Source organism: Fulmarus glacialis, unplaced genomic scaffold (assembly GCF_000690835.1).
Source record: "Fulmarus glacialis isolate BGI_N327 unplaced genomic scaffold, ASM69083v1 scaffold26298, whole genome shotgun sequence".
NCBI lineage: Eukaryota > Metazoa > Chordata > Aves > Procellariiformes > Procellariidae > Fulmarus > Fulmarus glacialis.
In genome coordinates, this window is record NW_009229304.1 from 3,555 (window position 1) to 23,900 (window position 20,346).

Below are 20,346 nucleotides of genomic sequence, written 5' to 3' on the forward strand. Positions count from 1 at the left end.
CATCTGAACATTTCACTCTGATGTTATTAATGATAAATGTTCAATCATTTGATGAAGGACTGTAGCACAGAATACTATAATACTAAATGCTGCATCTTCTTTCAGGGACTTATCACTCCTTGACTTTAGTCGACTCTGTACATGTCTGATCTGCACTGTATTTATACTGAAGTGATTCTTTCCTTGAGCAAATTGAAATATAAGACATGACATTCTCGGGTCTGCTTCATATCGTTCCTATATGTAACGTTTTGCAACAACTGAAATTGTAGTTCAAAATGCTTAAGAATCGTATTGAAAGCTACAGCCCAGAAGGAAGATATAACTCTATGGCTCATCAGTCTTTTTACAGAGGATTCCCAAATACTTTCTGTAACTAAGGGTGGCTCTTTTAGGTTAAGACCCTCCTGTTTAGGGTGTGAGAATGCGACAGTGAAATCTTGATGGTCCGCCTGCCCTTTCCGAGTTTCCAGATTCCTACTTCCCCACTGTAGAGTTATTTAGGTATTTGGTTTCCAGTGATTATTATGTATTTGTGAAATGACTTAGCTCAGATTCTGGTTGTGACATAGGCAAAATGTATCGTGACTGACAGTACCTGCTAGCCTGGGGACAGGTATGTTACCTCAGAGATGTGGAGGCTGAGTTGCATCCTTGTCCTCTTTTTCAGAGATTGCATGCATTCATTCCATGAATGAACCTTGGAGCCCTTCAGCACGTTAGAAGTAAAGGAAGATCCTAATGAATCCTTTTTTTCTTTACCTTGTTAAGTATCAAATCTAGGTCAAAGAGTTTGTTTATAAGCTAGCATGAGGACATACATATGTAAATTTATAAAGAAAAAAAGCGCTGAACAGTTCCGAAATTCATTCATGCAATGAATGCATGTGATCTCTGAAAAAGAGGACAAGGATGCAAGGCTCTGAGATATAGACTGCTTGAAATATGGCGAGGACCTAAAGGAAATCAGCTGTTTGCATGCACTGTTTTCTCCTCAAGCATCTGATGCTAGCCCCTGTTAAGAGACAAGATACAAGCCTGGATGGTCCTTTGGAACAATATGATACGGATAGTTTTATAAACAGGTTTAGGAAGGCATTGTGACTTTTTAAATTCTCTGAATATAAGGAGTCATTTATTAGAGGTTAAATCTGCATAAACATAACATGCTCCTAACTTTGGTCTTGTTTCTCCTTTTGTGTACATGGTCACTTTATGGAAATGAGCCATTAACTTATTATAGTTACAGATAATTGCCTTTATAATACTTTAGAAGAAGATAATTTGCTTAAGTCAGACATCAAAATAATTGACATCAAAACTGTGGGCCAAAGTTGGTTATTGCAAAAAATAAAACAGAAGTCGGTTTTATTGAAAATATTTTTATTGAAAATAGCCTGCATCAGGTAAATGAAAGCACAGTAATTTCTTTTCTGTAACAGGACCATGGCATTGTATTTGCTTGCTCATACCTCTGTACAACATTGTAATGGTGGTATTATTTGCTTTCCATTAGTTTGCAGAGAAGCTGAAACACTGTAGTGTACCGTTGGGCAGGACAAGTAAGGAATGAGCCAGCCTTGGGAAAGAGGACCGGCCATCCTAGCTGTCCTAGCTGGAGACATCTGAAGAGAGGACATTTTAGACTTGTGGCATGCTTCAGTAGAAATTATTCAGAAAAAGTAAGCTGTTGTTTTGTTAACGGACTTATACGTGTCAGCTCCTTGACAGACTGCTTAGTTGCAGTTAGAATTTGACCAGGAGTTTGAAAAATTACTCAGTTTTGAGGAGGTTTTGTGGGAATTTAGTTTTTCTTCCAATAGAGTCCTAGAAGGCCTTGGGTCTTTTCATATAGTTTTTATACATCATCTCTTCCATACTTTGTGTGTAGATGAAGGCGCTCTAGGCTGTGCACCCTAAGCTTACAAATTAAATACATGTTATAATATTAAAAATAAAAAAACCTACAAAAGGATAATAGAGAGGTGGGATCTCGCAAAATTGTGGACTAGCTCCTTCTTAGTTGGCTTTAGGCTGTATTTATGTTAAAATGCAATGTTCAGATGCTTATTGTTCCTTTATTTATACCTGAATTGAGGATCTAAATACTTCAAATAAAATTATGTTTAGAACTTGTCCTTGAGTTTGATCAATTTTTAGCCTCACTATTCAATAATGTAATTTTCCCTGTTGCCAGAAGTGACTTAAGGGAACCCAGTCCTCCAAAAAACAGAGCTTTGCTGTTTGATAGCAGTACTAATATGAAGCCTGCTTTGGTTAAACCTTGTTATAAAATATTGCTCTTAATTGCAGGAAAAATATTCTGCGGTCAGTTTTGTTTAGTTCTTAATACCATGAAGTTGCAATGAAAATGCTTCCACAGCCATAACGTGGAAGAATAGCAGTCCTAGATGTTTTTCCTCCTTTCTGAAGGATTACCTCTTCAATAAAAATCTATATGTACATCCTCATACCAGCTTATAAACAAACTCTGCAACCTAGATTTGATATTTAAAAAGGTAAACAAAAAAGGATTAACTAAGATCTTCCTTTAAAAACAAAAAGTGAGACAGCATCAATTTAGTTGATAGGAATCTTCAAGTGCGTAATTGTCCTGCATTCTGAGCACATGCAACTGCAGTTGTGCTTATCTTTTAAGAGTTTTATGTTGCTGGGTAGCACTTGCTTAGAGATAAGGGTTTACTCCTCCAGCTGTATTCATTTTACACATAACATTTTCCTCCGAGTCCTTAAAAATCACATAGGAATTTCAAGATAAGGCATTTACTCCTTTCTTTTCGTATCCTGCATTATTGTCTTGATCTAGTAAGGAATCAAAGAACCCTCAAATTAATGGATAACCCACTGAGCACAGTTCAAATGTTAGCATTTTTGTGCTTTCAGTGAACAGGTGAGAACTTTCACTCTGCTTTTAGTTTACTAGTAAGTTAGCTCATGGTATCAGAATTTGATTTGTCAAAATGCATTGCATTTTTAATCCCAGCACTGCATTTTAATCGCCTCCAATATCTTAATTATGATAACGCGACTTGTATAGAAGTTACTTATCTACAGGTTGTTTTAATCTTTTCTTTGACTCTGAAAAGGATAACCTTATAAAGTGTATTCAGGGAGAAGCAGCCTTTTGTAAAACTGTAGCGTGGAAGTAAAAATCTTTGCTGCTGTGCCTTTTTGCACAGTAGTATCTCATTATGGGAGCACTTGAAAATTCAGATCCTTTACCTCAGCCATGGTTAGCACAAATTAATCAATACATGGATTTCTCTTTTCAGCTTTTCTGTTGTGAGATACTGGTTGAGTTGTATTCGTGGGTATTCTGAAATCTCAATAGCTTTTCCTCCCCCTTTTTTCTAATAAGTTTCTCGTTATAAAACCCTAGTTTTGGTGCAAAATATAACCTCAAAAGTATGAGGCTCCCAGAAAGCAACTTGTTCACAACATTGTTAGCGTGGATCTCGCAGATGGATGTGTACTGTACAATAAAAAGACGGTTTCCAGGTGGTAGGTAATGCTGTGTCTGTATCTAGCATGCTGATTTAAGAACTAATATGCAGATTGGTCTTTAATCTAAGAGAAAGAAATTCAGATATGAAACTGAAACATAGGTGGATACAATTATGTGCTACTTGAGGAAAAAAATATTTGAGCTGTAGAGCTTTTAAAAGAATGATTTGATAAAAAATGGATTAAAGAGGCATTGGTCTTTCAAGAGGAAATTATAGTGATAGAAGGGAACAGACAGCATACAGAAATACATTTTTAAGTAAATAGCACTTAATACATTATTGTAAAGATAAATACAGATACCGGAGCATAATTTTTTTTTTCTTAATCCCAGCATGTATTTGCATTCATAAGATGTTTAAAGCAGTGGAGGCTTTTACAGTAACACTAGGCATTTTCTCTTGAAGTAACACATTCTGCTAGAAATGTGTATAACACTAGAACAGGCCGTCCAGGGAGGTTGTGGTATCTCCGTCCTTGCAGGTTTCAAAAAACCTCAGCTAGACAAAGCCACAGCTGATCTGATCTAGTATTGGTGGTAGTACCATGTGGAGCAGGAAAGTGGACTACGTGACCTCTAAAGGTCCCTTTTGGCCCACATGCCTGTGATAGTTTTGCATGAACTATTCCTAGTTGCTTGTACAACGAAGACTAGTTTCACTGAAAGGCTGTTTTGCTGAATATCAGCCTCAAAGTTCCTTGGGGATTTAAATTAAAAAAGGCACCTTTCTAGGCCCCATCCCCCAAAGCCTGTTCTTCTCCCTCATTTGATATCTGGTGTTTGGTTTTGATTGCTAATAAATAAGAACATAAAAGGAAAGTTACCATGAAACAGACTGTGAAAGATTGCCATGGCAAAAATGTAGTTGAGAAGGCATTTGCATATTTAGGCTAGAATTTTTCAACTACTGAAATCCTACACCATGCCGAAGTGACACAGTTTTGCATTCCCTGCTCTCTTACAGTTGGTTACAAAATCATCTTTAATGACAGAAATTAGATATGGCCAGAGAAGGTAGAGGCAATGACTTCACAAACCAATCAAATCATGGTTGTGTGTCTTCTGTGATATACTGCTCCTTCTGCTGGGCTGCAATGATTCCTTCTGAGATGCACTTAGCTATATCAGGGAGTTCACTTGATGTTTAAGAAAAAGGAATCCAGGGTGTCTTTTGAAAAAGCCACCTCAGTTTTCAAATCTGGTTCTTTCTGCAGCCCTGTGGTTGTTTTGAGCCCGGTTTGAGGGATGGTATACCGTGGTGCATGGGGACTGAGAAACAGAGTGGGGGAATACTTCAGCCGGGTGCTGCTGCCAGGCATATTTTCTACTGTGGAAAGCTAGTCTGAGGTTCGGTTCAGGCAATCCCTTAATCAAATGGATGATCACCAATACTGTGAAGATTGTTTTAAGTTCAGTGTTTTCAGCTATAGATCACCTCTTGAGGAAAGAATCATAGCTTCTTTAAATTTCCTGAGGAGACTCCAAAGTAACTGGCTGACTGGAGGTTCATTAATCATCGCTACTTCAGAGAAAGAACAGAGGAAATTCCAAAATTTGTTTTCTAACTTGGCATGATAACGTGCTGAAAATGAAACAGATAAAGATTGGTGATTAGCAAAAGAAATTCTCCCAGTACTTGATTTAGTCTGTCAGCTCAGGAAACAGAATGTTAACCTGTCGGTTTCTTTGAGTTGAGCTTCATAAATGATAACTTACCTTAATTTAAGGTAAGCATCTCATTCTGTGGATGTTGAGGTCAAAGGTGATGTAAGGTGCCAGTTTAGGTTGACACAATAAACTGATTTAAATCTTGTCTTTGATCCTCTGCAGGATGGCTGGCTGTGGCGAAATAGATCATTCGATCAACATGCTTCCCACAAATAGGAAGACAAATGAGTCGTGTGCTAACGCAGCACCTTCCCTGACAGTCCCCGAATGTGCTATCTGTCTGCAAACATGTGTCCATCCAGTAAGTCTGCCTTGTAAACACGTTTTCTGCTATCTGTGTGTGAAGGGAGCTTCTTGGCTTGGGAAACGATGTGCACTCTGCCGGCAGGAGATTCCAGAGGATTTTCTTGACAAGCCAACCTTATTGTCACCAGAAGAACTCAAAGCAGCAAGCAGAGGCAATGGAGAATATGCATGGTACTACGAAGGTAGAAATGGTTGGTGGCAGTATGATGAACGAACCAGCAGAGAGCTGGAAGATGCCTTTTCCAAGGGTAAAAAGAGCACTGAAATGCTAATCGCTGGGTTTTTATACGTAGCAGATCTTGAAAATATGGTTCAGTATAGGAGAAATGAGCATGGACGCCGCAGAAAAATAAAACGGGACATCATAGATATACCAAAGAAGGGAGTGGCTGGGTTGAGGTTGGACTGTGATGCTAACACTGTCAACCTGGCAAGAGAGAGCTCTGCTGATGGTGCAGACAGCACGCCGACTCCGGGGGCTGCAGCTGTGCAGCCTCTAGCATCCATTTCTGCTAGGCCTGTGCCATCACTAGATGGTCAGCTGATGAGTCCTTCAACGCCATCACCTGATGCAAGCAATTCTCTAGAGAACTCTTTTGCCCACTTGCAAATAAATGGAGACAGTATGGCTGAAAGGAGTCATAGGGGAGAGGGAGAAGAAGACCACGAATCATCATCTTCTGGTAGGGTGCCAGCCCCTGACACCTCTGTTGAGGAGACCGAATCGGATGCTAGCAGCGATAGCGAGGATGTGTCTGCCCACCTTCAGCAACGCCCGTCCTCTGTCCAGCAGAGACACTTGAACGCAAATGCAAGCCAGTCAGGAGCGGATAGACCAGTGGCAGGGGGCGGGGTGGTAAACACAAGTGTAAGATCTAGAAGGCCAGATGGACAGTGCACCGTCACTGAAGTTTAAATCTAGAGCCATGCGATTAAAAACCCAGTCCTGTATCTGTAAATTTTCTGTCCACGTTGGCATTGCACTCAAACCTAGCAGTGTGTTTGGTGGGAGGGTGGGGTGAAGGGGAGAAACAGATTTGGCCTGTTTAACTTAAGTCTCTTAACATGTCTCAGCTGGAAGACTCTAACTGTAGGAAACTGGGTTGTCTTGTTAATGGTTTGAAAGCTGCTTAGCAATACCCAGTTTTCTTGAAAATGTCTTGTGTTTATTTCATACCATTTTCCCCTTGGAGATACTCGATCCCTTTTTGGCCAATGTATATCTACTGTACAACTTGAATTGTCTTCATTATCTGAGTGTTGCATTAAGTGTCTTACTACTTTCTGCATGGATTGATGTATGAAAAGAACACTAAGGCAATGTGGGAGCAGGCAAGATGTTGGGTGTGAACAGGATGCTTAATTTAATGTGAGAAAATAGATGTGAGTTTGGAGTTAAAATGTGTTTTTACTAGATGAGCAATCATTTACCTTCCTTCAGTGGAAATGTAAATATGCTGTTAACTTTTGTTGCAAATTCTTACCTATACACTCTTCATGGCATTTTCACTGGCTTTGCCATCTAGTCTTTGTAGTTTTGTTTTTGAGGTCTTTCTTGATCTGTCTCGTTTTTGTTACGGAATTTATAATTTAATAAAACTACATTTTATCAGTAACAATCTTAGATATGTCTCCAGTTTAATTGAACTTCACTTTAAAGAAAACGATCACAGCTTTCTGTGTTTGCCAAAAGGGATGACTGGCTCCGAGTGGTATCTTGAAGCTCTTGCATCCCTGACTGGCTGTCTCTCAAACACAACACCGTAGGAGTACGTCTTTCTACTGAAAAATCGTGAGTTGCAGGTTTAATGCTCACATGGGCTTAACACTCGCTTCTCATCTGAAGAGCTGATCAACTTGCTTCACTGTTAATGCAGGCAGAAGTATCACACACAGCCTTATTTTAACAGCAGAAATGTTGAAATAAAAGAGCGTAAGTTATCAAACTTGACCCTATAACAAAGAACATGGATGTTAAGGACTATATTGCTGTTTATCTGTTCTTCATAGCAAAACTAATGGCAGCACAGAAAAGGTAGTTTTGTGCTTGTATTAGAAATGCATCTCCCCATAGATTGCTACAAACTGACTTCTGTGTATTAGAGAAGGTTAGAAGCCAGATCTTGAAAAGCACAGCTTGTCTTTTCTGTCTATGGCAGTTGGTTTACATTTTTTCAAATTGAGGAACAGCATTAGTTGATTCTGGACTCAATCTTTAAAATAGAGCTGATTAAACTCCAATTCTTAGTACACATGTCCCTGAATAGAAAGGGACAGTAGCTGATACATAGGTACTACACATCTTCAGACAAAAGCTGCTGTAGGCAAACAACCATTTGAAGGGAATTAGAAAGGCTGATTTTTAAAAATGGTAGATTTGAACTTCTAAAATGTTCTCCTTACTGTAATGATGGCTGATGTGTCTAATCTTGGGCAAAGCTATGCCAGCCCTCCAGTTTGTTTCCTCTGCCCACAGGTGAGATCCGTGGGTCAGTGAACAAAGGAAAGCACAGAGGAGGCTAGGATGGGATAAGGAAGATTTCCTTCTTTCTCAGCTAACTGATCACAGATTTTTACAATCACCTTCCCGTTTCGTAAGGAAATAAGCCACTAATATGGTCTTCAGAAGGAAAGAGGATGGAATGTTTTTTCTTCTATTTGTTAGTTGCTAGCTGTCTTATTTCTCTGTTTTGAGTTAGCACACAGTGGCTGTAATCAAAGTCTGACTTTGTGCTGCAAAAACATTCAGTAAGAACACTTCTGCCATGTGCACACATTTTACTTCATGTGAGGGTATGTACTGTTGAAGAAAGCAAGAAGCAAAATACAAGAGCTTGACTTGCTATATACTGAATTTTGGGATTTTCAGCCCAGTCAGTCTACAAATAATTTTATCAGTGATTATCCTTGGGGGTTCTTGACCAAAGTAGAGAGGCAGACCTCTGTTCAGCTGAACACCCATGATGCTGCTTTTGGCTCCTGCTGGCTGATTGCAGCTGTGAAGTACTAAAATTAGTTAAAGTAAGGCTGCTGAGAGCTTAATAGCCAATCATCATCAGAGTGGCAAATGCACTCCCCAGATCAAGCTAGGAAAAAGTAGTAACCGGTAATTCCCATCTTACATTTAAACCATTACCTTCAGTAGGAGATGTGTTCTCTGTCAATTTTAGCTAAGCCACAGCCACACTGCATTATGTGGTTTTTCTGTAACTCCATACATTAAGTGAGTTTCAACTTGTACAGCATAGCTAGAGAAATGCACAGTGGAGCAGAATGGAGAGGAAAAAGGAAATTAAAATATGGATGAGATGATAGTTTTTATTTATATTAAGATACTATAAAATCTACCACATCTCTCTTATTTCCAGGAGAACAGATAACCACAGACACAGGAATCTATGTCGTGGTAAAAAAATCACATAGTGAACCAAGCATTCAGCAAGAACACCTAGCTTAACTAGCTTGCCCATTTGGCAAGTGTATTTCTATCAGCAGCAAATATGATAAAGTATCTGTATTGCTAAAAGTGATCCCCAGCATCCAACCTTTAAACGCCTGGCACAGAATCCACCCTCCCATTAAGCACGTGGGCTGTCTCAGTACACAGAGGCAAGGGAACAAGACAGGCATTTTACAATGTAATAGGAAACCTAGTTTGCTTAGGAGGGACCTGGCAAACTAGCCCCTAGGAAATAAAAAAGCTAGCACACCATTTAATTAGGGGTTTGAGAGTATCAATTTTGAGGTTTCTAATTTATTTTGTGCATTTAGTGCTTGTTTATTTTTAGGCCATTTCTGAAGGGGAACAAAAACAGATGAAGCTTGTAGTCTTTAATAATTGTAAAGAAAATACAAATGCTTATCAGCTGCTGGTTACAGGTACTTGTCACTTTAAGATGATAAGCAAGTATTCTATGAAATAAAGCATTTAGGTTTGAAATTGGTAAAATGGGATTCTATTTCACTCATTCTGGAGCTCTTGTGCTAGCACTCATGGTAATTTAGTTAGGCTGGTTTTCATACGAAGGGCTGTACTTGCTTTTAAAACAGAAAAGAAACCAGAGAATATGGTATTAGGCTGCTCACAAAATCCTTGATCAAAACAAACACCTGTAATTATCTTCAGAATCTCCTGTAGCTATGTTTGGTATATTTGTGATTCCAACAGACCAGAGGACAAAATGAGTTTCTGTAGCCTTTTCTGAAAATGTCTTACTCAGAACTAGTTAATTATTTGTCCTGTTCTTAGAAGCAAACATTGGCCTTTGATACAAATCAGAGAGGATGGCTGGCGAAATGCATTTGCTGAAAGGAGAAGTAAGCTCATTGTCTACAAATCAAAATGGAAAAGAGCTCCCCACCAGGTGTACATACTGAGTTTCACTTACTGGCAGCACAGGTCTCGTTCAACTGCCTGACTATATTAAAACATCTGTACTTCAGAAGTCATGGGTTTGAAGTCCTTTAGAAGAAGGGAAAGAATCCAGCTGCACCGGGGACTAACAACTGAGCTATTGGATAAAAGAGGGAGGAGGGGGGCAGAAAGAGGGACAAACCAGATCACTACTCTCTCCCTATGTTCCCATTCCTGTCTCTTCTCTAACCGTAACCTGGAAGTAAAAATTGAACTTTATTTTTGGAGAAGGGAGATTTGAAATCTTCCTCCAGCAGCAGCTTCAGGTGTGAAGGCAAACAGGCAAGATCAAGAGGGCAGAGTAAGTTCCTTACCCTCCCTGAGGTGCCAGCTCAACACGCATCCCTTTCTTCAGCATTTCTTTTGGTTGCTTCAGGCTATACACACTCCCTGCTGCGAAAGCCATATAGTAAAACATCCCCAGCAGAGCACAGCATCTGCTCAAAAGCTGCAGAAACTTAACAGGCAGTCCAAGCCTAATTCCCGTCATTGATCTGTCCCAAGATCCTCAAACATATGTACAGTTACCTCGCTGTCTACAACTCAGGAATCCTGCCACACTGTAGAAATCGTAACATGGATTTCCATCCAAGGAATTGCCTCCTTTTCCTAAGGGAGCTTGCTCCATGTATCGAGAGTTGCTTATGCCCGGTCAGAGCGAGAATGCACGTCAGCAGCACGTAGCCCAAAGCTTCCTCCTTAACATGCTCCCCTGGAGTACTTGGGTCCTGGGCTCAGATCTCAGCCCCTGCTGGATTTAGAAACAAGTGCATCCTAACCAACAGTACAGGAAACTCTCAGTCATGGATATGTCTGCATGTTTTTGCTCTCACAGATGTTTCATTTTAAGAATCATCTGCCAAAGCAGGGACCCGGTGTCAGTTTCTAATTTCTAAAGGGAAAACCTGCCCCACGGAGTTATTACTTGCACAGTCACCAGCGTATGCCCTACCAGTAAAAATACTCTGAAGTAAGACGTAGACAGATCCACACACAAGTCTTTCCAGAATGCTGAAGTTTTCAGACCATCCAGTCAGTCAAGGACACCCCACCTGGGAGAATGATACATCATGGCCTTCCAAGATTTCAACTAGATTCTGTGTAAAAAATTAGGTCAGCAGCTTTGCACATGCTCAGCAGCACAGGTCCAGGCTATGGGAATGTCCAGATGTGTATGTAGGTAGTTGGTTACTCGAGCAGTGAGAAGACACTTAAATGCCTTTAAAGACCTGAATCAGTGTCAGTGAATGAGGGCTATAAGCTCCTCAGTAAGTTAGAGCTTCTCCTGTAAAAATCACCATTAAAATTGAAGTATCCTTGAATACTTTCTCAGCAATTATACAAAGAACTGACTGAAGATGAAAAAATAAAAACTATCATCTCGCCAGTCATCATCCCTTCAAAGCTGCTTAAAGACACTGGTTTCACATTGCGGAACTCATATTTTGCAGCTTTAGGTGCACCTGTTCTGCAGATAAATAAATCTCATATCTTTGCTTAAAAGATTTCCATACCAGTTAGAAAAACAAAATTAACTCTAAAGAAAATAATCTTCAGCCTCATTCCAGAAGAATTATAGTTTTATTCTCAGCACAGTATTTACCTTTACATACTAATTTCACTAATTTCCATTCAGTGGGTGATTAGGACAGTAAAGAATCTGCCGGGGATTTCTCTGTGGTTGCACACCAAATATGTCTGCCTGACGTGAACAACGGAATGTTAATGCCAGTTTAAATGAACAAGTCCTTAAATGATTCAGTTTAATGCCTGCTTTAGTGAAAACTTTGTTTGCAAAAAGGTCAAGAACATTTCTTATTCATTGACCATCATTTATGCTTTGGTTTTCTAACCAATGCCTGCAAATTGGCAGGCCCACCCCATAAAATTCCAAAAACATCCTTCTCTGTCCTTAGGGCAGCTTCCATTGGTAGCTCTCTTCCCGCTGTCACTACCTTTTTCATAGCCCGAATCACGCTGGCTGGACCCTCTGTGTACTGATTCAGCCAGGCTTGGGCTTCTTCTAACGCTCCGGTTTCATCTGAAGATGACAATGTCTCCTCTGAGAGCCCAAGGCACAAAGCTCTCTCGGGGTCCACCCTGACAGCCCCACTCAGCAGCCGGAGGGCAGCCCTGCTGCCGACGATCCGCACCAGCCGGGCACCTCCTCCCCAGCCTGGCACCAGACCCATGTGCTTATGGACAAATCGAATTTCACTCCCAGGCGTCATCAACCTGTCAATGAAGAACAAACATGCAGAGGTCAATCCATGCATCGACTTCCGTGTTCAGCTCGTCCCCACTCAATTTCCTATTTTCTCCTCCCCTCCCCTCTGCTTCCAAAGGCTGATACAACTTGACAGCATGCCGATTGCAGCCAGAGCTGGAGTAACGTAATTTTTACATCACCCGGTGCCTTAGCTGCAGCTTTTGGCCCTTCTCAAAATGCGATTACGTAGGCTGCCACAAGTAAAGATGCTTAGTGCCCACGCTGATACCTGTAGTCAATTCTAAAGAGTGTTGGAAAACAGAATTGCAAAGACGGAGGGCACGTTACGCTTACTCACAGTGCCAACACTGCCTTGCTAATCCATGCCTGAAACAACAGGTGTTGGGGTAAAACCCAAGCAAACTAGCACACAAAACATATTTCTCAAGAGGGTGGATTGTGGTCTTAGTACTGATCTGTGCTTCGGAGGTTCTGTCAGCACCCCGGTGCTTCATTATAGCATAGTTGGGGTTTTTTTTTGTTCCGTAGAGTGTCCATGTGAGTTTGATTTCTAACTGCTCACTACAGCAAGGGAAGTCAGGATGGACGCTCTTCTTATGGCTCACAACGTATAATAGAATTGCTTTCTATTTATGCCTGACAGTGTGTAATAAATTGCTCCCCTCCAGAAGGTAGAGTCACATTCCTCTTTTCAAAGATTTCACATCTTTGCTTCTTTTCTACAGTCTGTCACCTCCCTTATTTAAGAACTCACCCTAGGGCTGATTAAGCTATCTCCCTGGAAGAGCTCTGCTGCAGCGGATTGTACTGTCTCCGCACAGTGTTCACAGTGACACACGTTAGGTTAGTGGAAAAAACCTCTAGAAATAGAAATATCTAGAAAAGATGTATAGAAGCAAATCAGTACTTGCTCTTTCTTAAGATGATGTTCTGCAGTGTGGTTGCTTGCTGCTGCTTATAAGACAAGGGATGTAAATTATACTTGTGAAGTAGATTAGCTTCTACTTCAACCACTAATGGGCTTTCTGAAGATAAATCGTGTGATACTAAGATCCACACACAAGTCTGTTTCCTAACAATGCAGTCTTCTGTAATGAAAATACCAAGGTGATCAGCTGTAAAAGGGGAAAGAAAAAGAAAACCTTTAAAAGTGCAACTACTTCTAGTTATTGTTAATTGTAAATTTGCTTGGTTGCTTTTTTCTTAACCAGAGCACCATCAGTGTTCATGCCGTACTATAAAGCAGCAGGGCTGAAGAGCTTACGCTTTATCCCAGACCCAACACAATGCACAAAGGCAACAGCTGACACGCCAGATTGCATGAAAGCCTTTTTGTAGAGATAGCGGAGGAAGGTTGTGTGACAAAAGGAAGAGAGCAGACTATTGCAGGGGAGGAAAGGCTTTTAGCTAACATTAGCAAGTGCTTCCCAAACCCAACAAATCCCAGGGAGCTCAGGTCTCTCCTCTCCACAAGGAAGATTCTGCAAGTATTCGAAAGCTCCTTCATTGGCTCAGCTACTTTGCAATTTGCTGACACCCAGTGTCCCACTGGGAAAGCAATAATGAAAACATTATTAAGGGTTTAATTCTAGCAGTGCTGAGCGATGTGAAGCATTAAAAAAGAAGCGGTCATGTGCAGCTAGGCATCTGACGCTAGACAATCTGCAGGCAGTCTCCTAAGACAGCCACTGCAGGTCAGTAAGACTGTCACATCACATCACCAGCAACGCACGTGAGAAGAAAACTTTTTTTGCCATTAACAATGCAACCTAACAAATCCCATCCTTAAACAGGTACAGTTACTTCCTCAAAGGCAGCACTTGCTGTGAGCTAACAGCTATGCTTGCCTTTCCTAAAGTACTTCCCAGCTACTTGAAGCTGGAGCATATACCAGGAAAGCTGAAAATGTAAACAAAAATGTATTTTCTCAGTTTTTCATATCTGCTTTTCATAGTACTTCTGTTACTGAACTGTTCCAACAGGTATAATGAGTTCCTTGGGCAGAATTAAGATTATATTAAGGTTTGTGCTGGCCCTTTCTTGGACTTTGGGTTTGAATCATATTCAGCATTCTGACAAGGCAAAAGCACTAATGAAGTTTACTAGGGAGGGACAAATACCATCCTCTATTTCATGCATTTTAAAAGCTCCTACCACTATGCTTCTGAAACCCATGATGGGAAAAAAGGATGCCTAAAACGTTAAACGTATTGTCAGCAACCTGGATTTTGTTCCCATCCCTGTTTGACTCCCAGTGTCACGTAAGGACACAGCCCCTGACTTCCAATCTTCTCCTTTTAGCTGGCGTTAGACTGGCACACCATGGAGGGAGGCAGCCGGCATCACGCAGTGCTGCAGCACCTGGTTCTCAGCTATGGTTATACTGAGAGAGGGCAGCCAGAACTGCAGGAGATTACTTTTATCTCCCCCACAAATACTTGGGCCTCCTGTTCTCTAACACCAATCAACATAAATAATAAGCAAAGCTTATGCCTTGGGTCATAGGAAGTTCCCTCACCAAATCTGCTAACTTCTATACTGTTTGGTTACACTATGAGGTGACTAAACCAACACAAAGTGGAAAATTCTCCAAAAAACAGAGTCAAAGGCCTTGCGATACAATTCAAAGACATCCATAATTTTAACATGCTGTAGAGCAAGTTATAGGAATAATAAGAAAATTTAAAATACAACTAGACATTTTTGCAAAACATAGATGCAAGACATCTAGACACATGAAAAGCAATGGTCATGGTCAGCCACACAAGCATTTTGGCCAACTGTCACTACTCAGTGAAGACAGCAAGAATACAGTATTGATATCAAAGGCTTTCAACCAACCATCCAAACCATACACGCAACTATTTTAAGCACAGGAAAAGAGAGACATTGAAGAAAAAAGAAAACCACCAGGAAAATGGTAACTGAAAGAAGGCTATCAAGGGCCAAACATTTGTTTTAACTAGCAAACAACAGAAGAACAAAGTTGATGTACAATCCAGTCATACACTTTCCCAACATGTATATTTTTCTAATACACTCATCAATAGGGTATCAGCTTAATTGACTCTTGTTAAATTAAGTAACAGCCGTGCTATGCTGATATGTGGCCAAAAAAGCTTTTGAAAATACACACTTCTGGGAAGTGCAAGTTCAGGAATTTGTTAGAGGTCAGGTATGACATCATCTGTGGATGGTGTTTATCATGCAAATGGAACTTGTTTTGCCAGGTAGGCATGAAAATTTGATGACCTTGCTTGCAAGTGACAAAAGCTCAGGTGTAACTAGTTTAGGATTTTGTAACTTTGCTTGGCAAGTGCGACCAGGACCATCCACCACAGCAGCAGCTCTCAAATGCATGCTGGACCTTAAGTGAGCAAGAAAGCTGGAGTCCATTGTCCACTTCTTCCCTGTTCTCCTACTGCACCTTCTCAACACTCTAATTACAGTCCCTGTCCCATCACTTCACCTGCATGTTGCACTTCATTCCATCTTCCTTACACTTCAACATCCCAAGGGGCACAGGAGATCCCAGTATTGGTGGTGGGTTCTTGCAGCAAGTGACTGTGACTCAGGCAGCAGATAGAGAGTTACACAGGTAGTATCTGTAATCTAACCTCCCTTCTCCTCCTGCTGATGCATGCAAAACCCACCAAAAAAATAAAAGTGCTGCTGTTACACACAAAGTGCTGCTGAACACATGCAGTAGATGGGATGTTTTTAGTCAACTAGGGTATTAGAATAAGTTAAAACAAAACAATGGAGAGTTCTGATTGTTGAATTTATAGCATCAGAGTAAGAACTAAACCACCTGTTCCTTTATCTGTACAACAAAAGCCCCGATTTGTGATTAAACAGAAGCCCTTTATTCCAGGTCAGTCCAGTGCACCACATAAATCAAGTAATATCTTCTAGGCAGCATACTGCATCTCTGGCTTTGCCAAAAAAAAAAAAAAAACAAAAAGCTTTAAAGTGGACGGCTGAAACACAATAACTGTTCAGATGAGGTAGAAGTGGGTAGTTGGATGCGAGAGCATTTCCATAAAAGAGGGAAGTCACCTTGAATCTTTCATTGGAGGCAAAAGCATTGCCATAGGCATCTAGAGTTCAGTACAACTATAGGATCTGAATAGCTGGGATCTCCTGTACTGTCTATCATAGCACATGAAAAAAGATCCATCTGTGCTTGTGTGAGAGGGTCTTCGGCCAACAGCAGGATAAAGCTCTTCCTTCAGCCACAAAAGGGCTGAAGAAACCTATGATCCATGCAACCTATGCAGCACATGCTGGGAGTACCTAGCCTGCCCAAAAACCCAAGTCCTGGTGGTCTCCTCTGATGCCTACAGCCCCTTTGCTACACATGCAGCCAGCCAATTCTGGAGCTTCAGTTCCTTGGCTCAGGCAGGGATGCCAAGGGGTCTTGCCCCGGCAGGTGGCAGTCCTGCAAGCCGGACTGTAAGGAGCAATTAATTAGGACTCCAGGTGCTGTTAGCCTGAAGCTTGGGCAAGGACCATCGCACAAGTACTCAAGCACTGCTGCAACTGCACACTATCTTGAACGGTTCACGTAGCACATACTGCGGCTTGGAAACCTCCAGGCTAGCTGCCTTCTCCCCATTTGCTGTAGCATGGCAGGTGGCCCTGCAAGTTTTACCATGTACCTAGTGTTCAATCCACCTCTGATATCTGCGTTCCAAATCTTAGAAAGATACACCAGAGATCATGTACCTTCCCATTTAATATATGTAAAACCTATCCCCCCCTCCCCCCCGCGCACGGACAGATGTTAATGCACGTGTAAGAAACCACAGAGCTTCCTTAGCATTAAGATACAAATTCTTGAGGCCTCGTGTATGAATGCTCCTTGGCAATTTGCTGCAAAACTCATCTCTATCTTCTCCAGGATCTTTTAACAACAAAAGTAATTTCTGAGTATAGCCTTGAAGACAAGACCTGAATATGAACCACTGCCTTGACATCTTCACAAAGCCACAGAAAGGCTGAAATTAAGACTACCGACTAAAGTTAAGGCTGCAGTTTGTGCCTGCAGAGACCTAACCTGGAAACCTAAATACTTAATTACATGACAGTTAATTACATGACCACATTGTGTTCTAATAGTGACAACTTGTCTTGTATAAGTATTTAGTTTCTCAAAATATTCGTAGGTCCATAAATCTTACTGGAAAGGCTAGGAATACTTTCATCAGTATTTAACTGCAGAGTGTACAGGGTTTTATTTTTAATTAAAAAAACCTGGTTCTAGCCTTGTTCAAAATTCCAACACAAAAAAGTCTTCCACAGTTATTACAAAAACTCACCTTAAAACAACAACTGCATTAACCAGTCATTTTTTCAATAAAAAATGAATTCTGAAGCAGCAAGGTACTGTGGGAAGAATATTCTGCAGAAGAAATATGCAGTACTACACTAAAATAATTTAGCTAGTCAGCAACGTTGCTGATGAGCAGTTTCCAGTCCTTACTTCAATTTTCATGACAGATGCTGTTAGAATTAGACCCTCAAGAATAAGACAGTCTCCTCCAAAAAGCAAGTTGGGACTAATTAATCTGTCTCTGCCTATCCAGTGCAGTGTCTCGTCAGTTTCTTTATCACTACACCATCAAATAATTGCCTAGGTACTCTGTAAAGGGATTATCTAGACAAAACAGCTAAAGATTTTTCTGAAATTCAGCTATCTAACTACACCCTCTATCACCAAAAAACCCTCCTAATTTTCTGAAAATATTAACCAGTGGATTCATCCTGAGAAGAGTTAGTCATAATTTCACTTATCTTTCAATCTCACTTGATTAATTGGACAGGCTTTAAAGGATCAAAAAGCCTCGATTATACATTTAAAAACTGCTTGCTAATTATATTTAGCAGATTTTCAAACTATAACAATGCAGTGAATATTGGCCAGCCATGACTGCTCTGCGTTTTCCCAGCACAGCTTGCTAGTATTAATTCCCCCTGCTCCCCCCTCCCCGAAGAGCTTCTCATGTTTCTGCCCTATGCAGAGAAAGAATAAGACCATTACACATTATAATAATTGCTGCTTCAGAGCTCTGGCAACACAAAGTGAGACTTTCAAAGTGAAAATACTGTAAAACCGATAAAACTAAGGATTTGTCCTACATGCTTTTGGTGATAGTCCGTGCAGACTGGCATCATAAAACCAACCCCCTAAATCTTTGCTCTTTCTGCAAATAGTCACAAATAGTCACTTTACAGATGCCTAAAAGAATGTAAAAATGAAGACAAAATGGTTTAAGAGAATTTGGGGAAACTATGTCCATTGTGCACATCTTAGATACAATTGCACAAAGCGGCTCTGCAATCCCGAATTTCAATAGGGTAAGAGAAGACTGTGCACATTAATGATCTTTATCTGTAACCTGTTTATGATCTTTAATCTGTAACCTTTACTACAGGAATGCAATGGAAAGAAGTAGGTCCAGCTATTATTTTAATAATCCCACCCGAAAGTCAGCCCTCTCAAATCCTTTTAATGATTAAAACAAAACAATACACCTTCTTTATTTGAGGTTTAAATAAATTGATACCCAAGAACCAAAATAAAAAAATCCTACCCAGCCTCCCAAGTACAGAGTGTTCTAGGCATGCTCTAAAACTCTGTGTCAAAGAAGTAGGCTTGATGCCAGCCTAAGAAATCTCACCAACACGAGAGTTCTCTTTTCTCACAGCTCTTTTCAAATTGCCTTAGAGATTATATGAAATTTTATTTATAGTTACTGAATTATTTTGTAACACTCTTAGTGCATCCATTCTCCCCCCCACTAGCAACAACAGCTAAGAATCAATATTTACATAAAGTAGTCTAGAAGAAAATACCTCAAGTCTCCCTAGCACGTTGCTTTTACCACCTTACTTTCTGCCCTCCAGCCAGATTTTCCAATGCATTTTATGCATCCCTAAGAATCAGGGTCAAAATCCGATCCAAAAATAGACCCTAATTATAGATGTATTTTCTTGAGCAAGAGTTAATGTTCTTCTGGGTTGGCTGGGAAACCCCAGGCCACTTCCCAGAGGGGAGCAGATGGACCTAAACAATGAGAGATGCACTCTTCAAAGGAAATCTTAAAAAAAACATTTATAACATGACTCTATCATGCTTTTTCACATCACCCAGAGTCAAATGAAATGCAGAAGAAAGAATGACAAAGTCATATTTTCATCTAAAGACATAAAACATTTGGTTGAGGCTCAAATTCTGAAAAGTAGAGTCCTAGATCAAAAAACGGGAAGATGGAGTAACAAGAGAAGAGTTGGAGGCAGAGATGGAACACAGGGACATCAGAGCAGAAACTGCTAAATAGACGTGAGCCATTTTAGGAGGAATATGGTCTCTGAGAATAAATAGGAGCTTAAGGTGTGGATAACTCCACCATTTATTGCCCAAACATTCAGACATTCAATGGAAGATGAGCTCCAAAAGGAACAGAGTCAACTCAAAGAGGCTGCAAGATTACCAATTTCAAAAGAAGCCACTTCAGGGAAGAAGCACAAAAATAATAATATTGTTACTAGAAAAAGATCCCGTGGATAACAGGAGTTAAATTATAATAGGCAGATACAGAAATCTGCATGCCCCCAAAACCAGCATCTCACCAATGGCAAAGCCTGCACTGAGAAAAATTAAAAAAAGGCCTATCAGCAGCAAAAAAAGAGCATGGTAAAGCAGCAGAGCACTCTGTGATCCAGCAAGACCCAGACTAAAACTGGTCTAGACATGATTGTGTAGGAACAACCAGAGAAGTGAAAAAAGGTTTATTTCTTAAGCACTTCCCTGATCAAAGGACAGCGGTTAAACGAAGGCCAAGAAAAACTGTTAGTTTGAAAGAGGGATTATGGAAGGAAACAAACACAGGGAAAGGAGCTGTTGCTAATATCCTGCAAGGGGAGCAGGGCAGCCTCAAACAAGACAAGGTAGGTAGGGCCCTCCAAAAGTCTCCTGCAGGTGATGCTCGCTGCCATGCCGGCTGCCACCCACAGACAGCTCTTCCAGTGTCTTGCGGGACCAGAATCTCCCAGAAGTCAGCTACGGATGAAAGCTCACCCAGCAGACCTGGAGTAGGGCCAGAGAGAGAAAAGCATGCTATAAAAAGCTGCATTTCTTCTAAAAGGGATAAATGAAGCTGAATATTGGAAGTTACAAAGAGACTTTTTCTGTAGCAG

The 20,346-nt window shown here is 40.6% G+C and overlaps 2 protein-coding genes across 4 annotated transcripts in view; one reads left to right on the plus strand and one right to left on the minus strand.

Annotated features, from left to right (window-relative positions):
• The first annotated feature begins 1,513 nt into the window (after positions 1-1,513).
• Positions 1,514-7,122, plus strand: RNF146 (ring finger protein 146). 2 transcript variants are annotated; one of them, XM_009583822.1, is made up of 2 exons: positions 1,514-1,682; positions 5,357-7,122. In XM_009583822.1, the coding sequence occupies exon 2, from the start codon at positions 5,358-5,360 to the stop codon at positions 6,414-6,416; it is 1,059 nt and encodes a 352-aa protein (XP_009582117.1). In that variant the 5' UTR covers positions 1,514-1,682; position 5,357; the 3' UTR covers positions 6,417-7,122. The 2 variants fall into 2 exon arrangements, with proteins under 2 accessions (XP_009582117.1, XP_009582118.1); XM_009583823.1 differs by lacking the exon at positions 1,514-1,682 and adding an exon at positions 4,836-4,873.
• A 4,357-nt stretch (positions 7,123-11,479) lies between these two features.
• The window catches only part of ECHDC1 (enoyl CoA hydratase domain containing 1), a 35,001-nt gene continuing 26,134 nt past the window's right edge, over positions 11,480-20,346 (minus strand). The window contains exon 5 of one of the 2 annotated variants that reach the window (XM_009583825.1): positions 11,480-12,149. In XM_009583825.1, coding sequence (XP_009582120.1) covers positions 11,744-12,149 — 406 coding nt within the window. In that variant the 3' untranslated portion in view covers positions 11,480-11,743. The remainder of the gene's footprint in view (positions 12,150-20,346) is intronic. The other variant, XM_009583824.1, reaches the window with a different exon arrangement.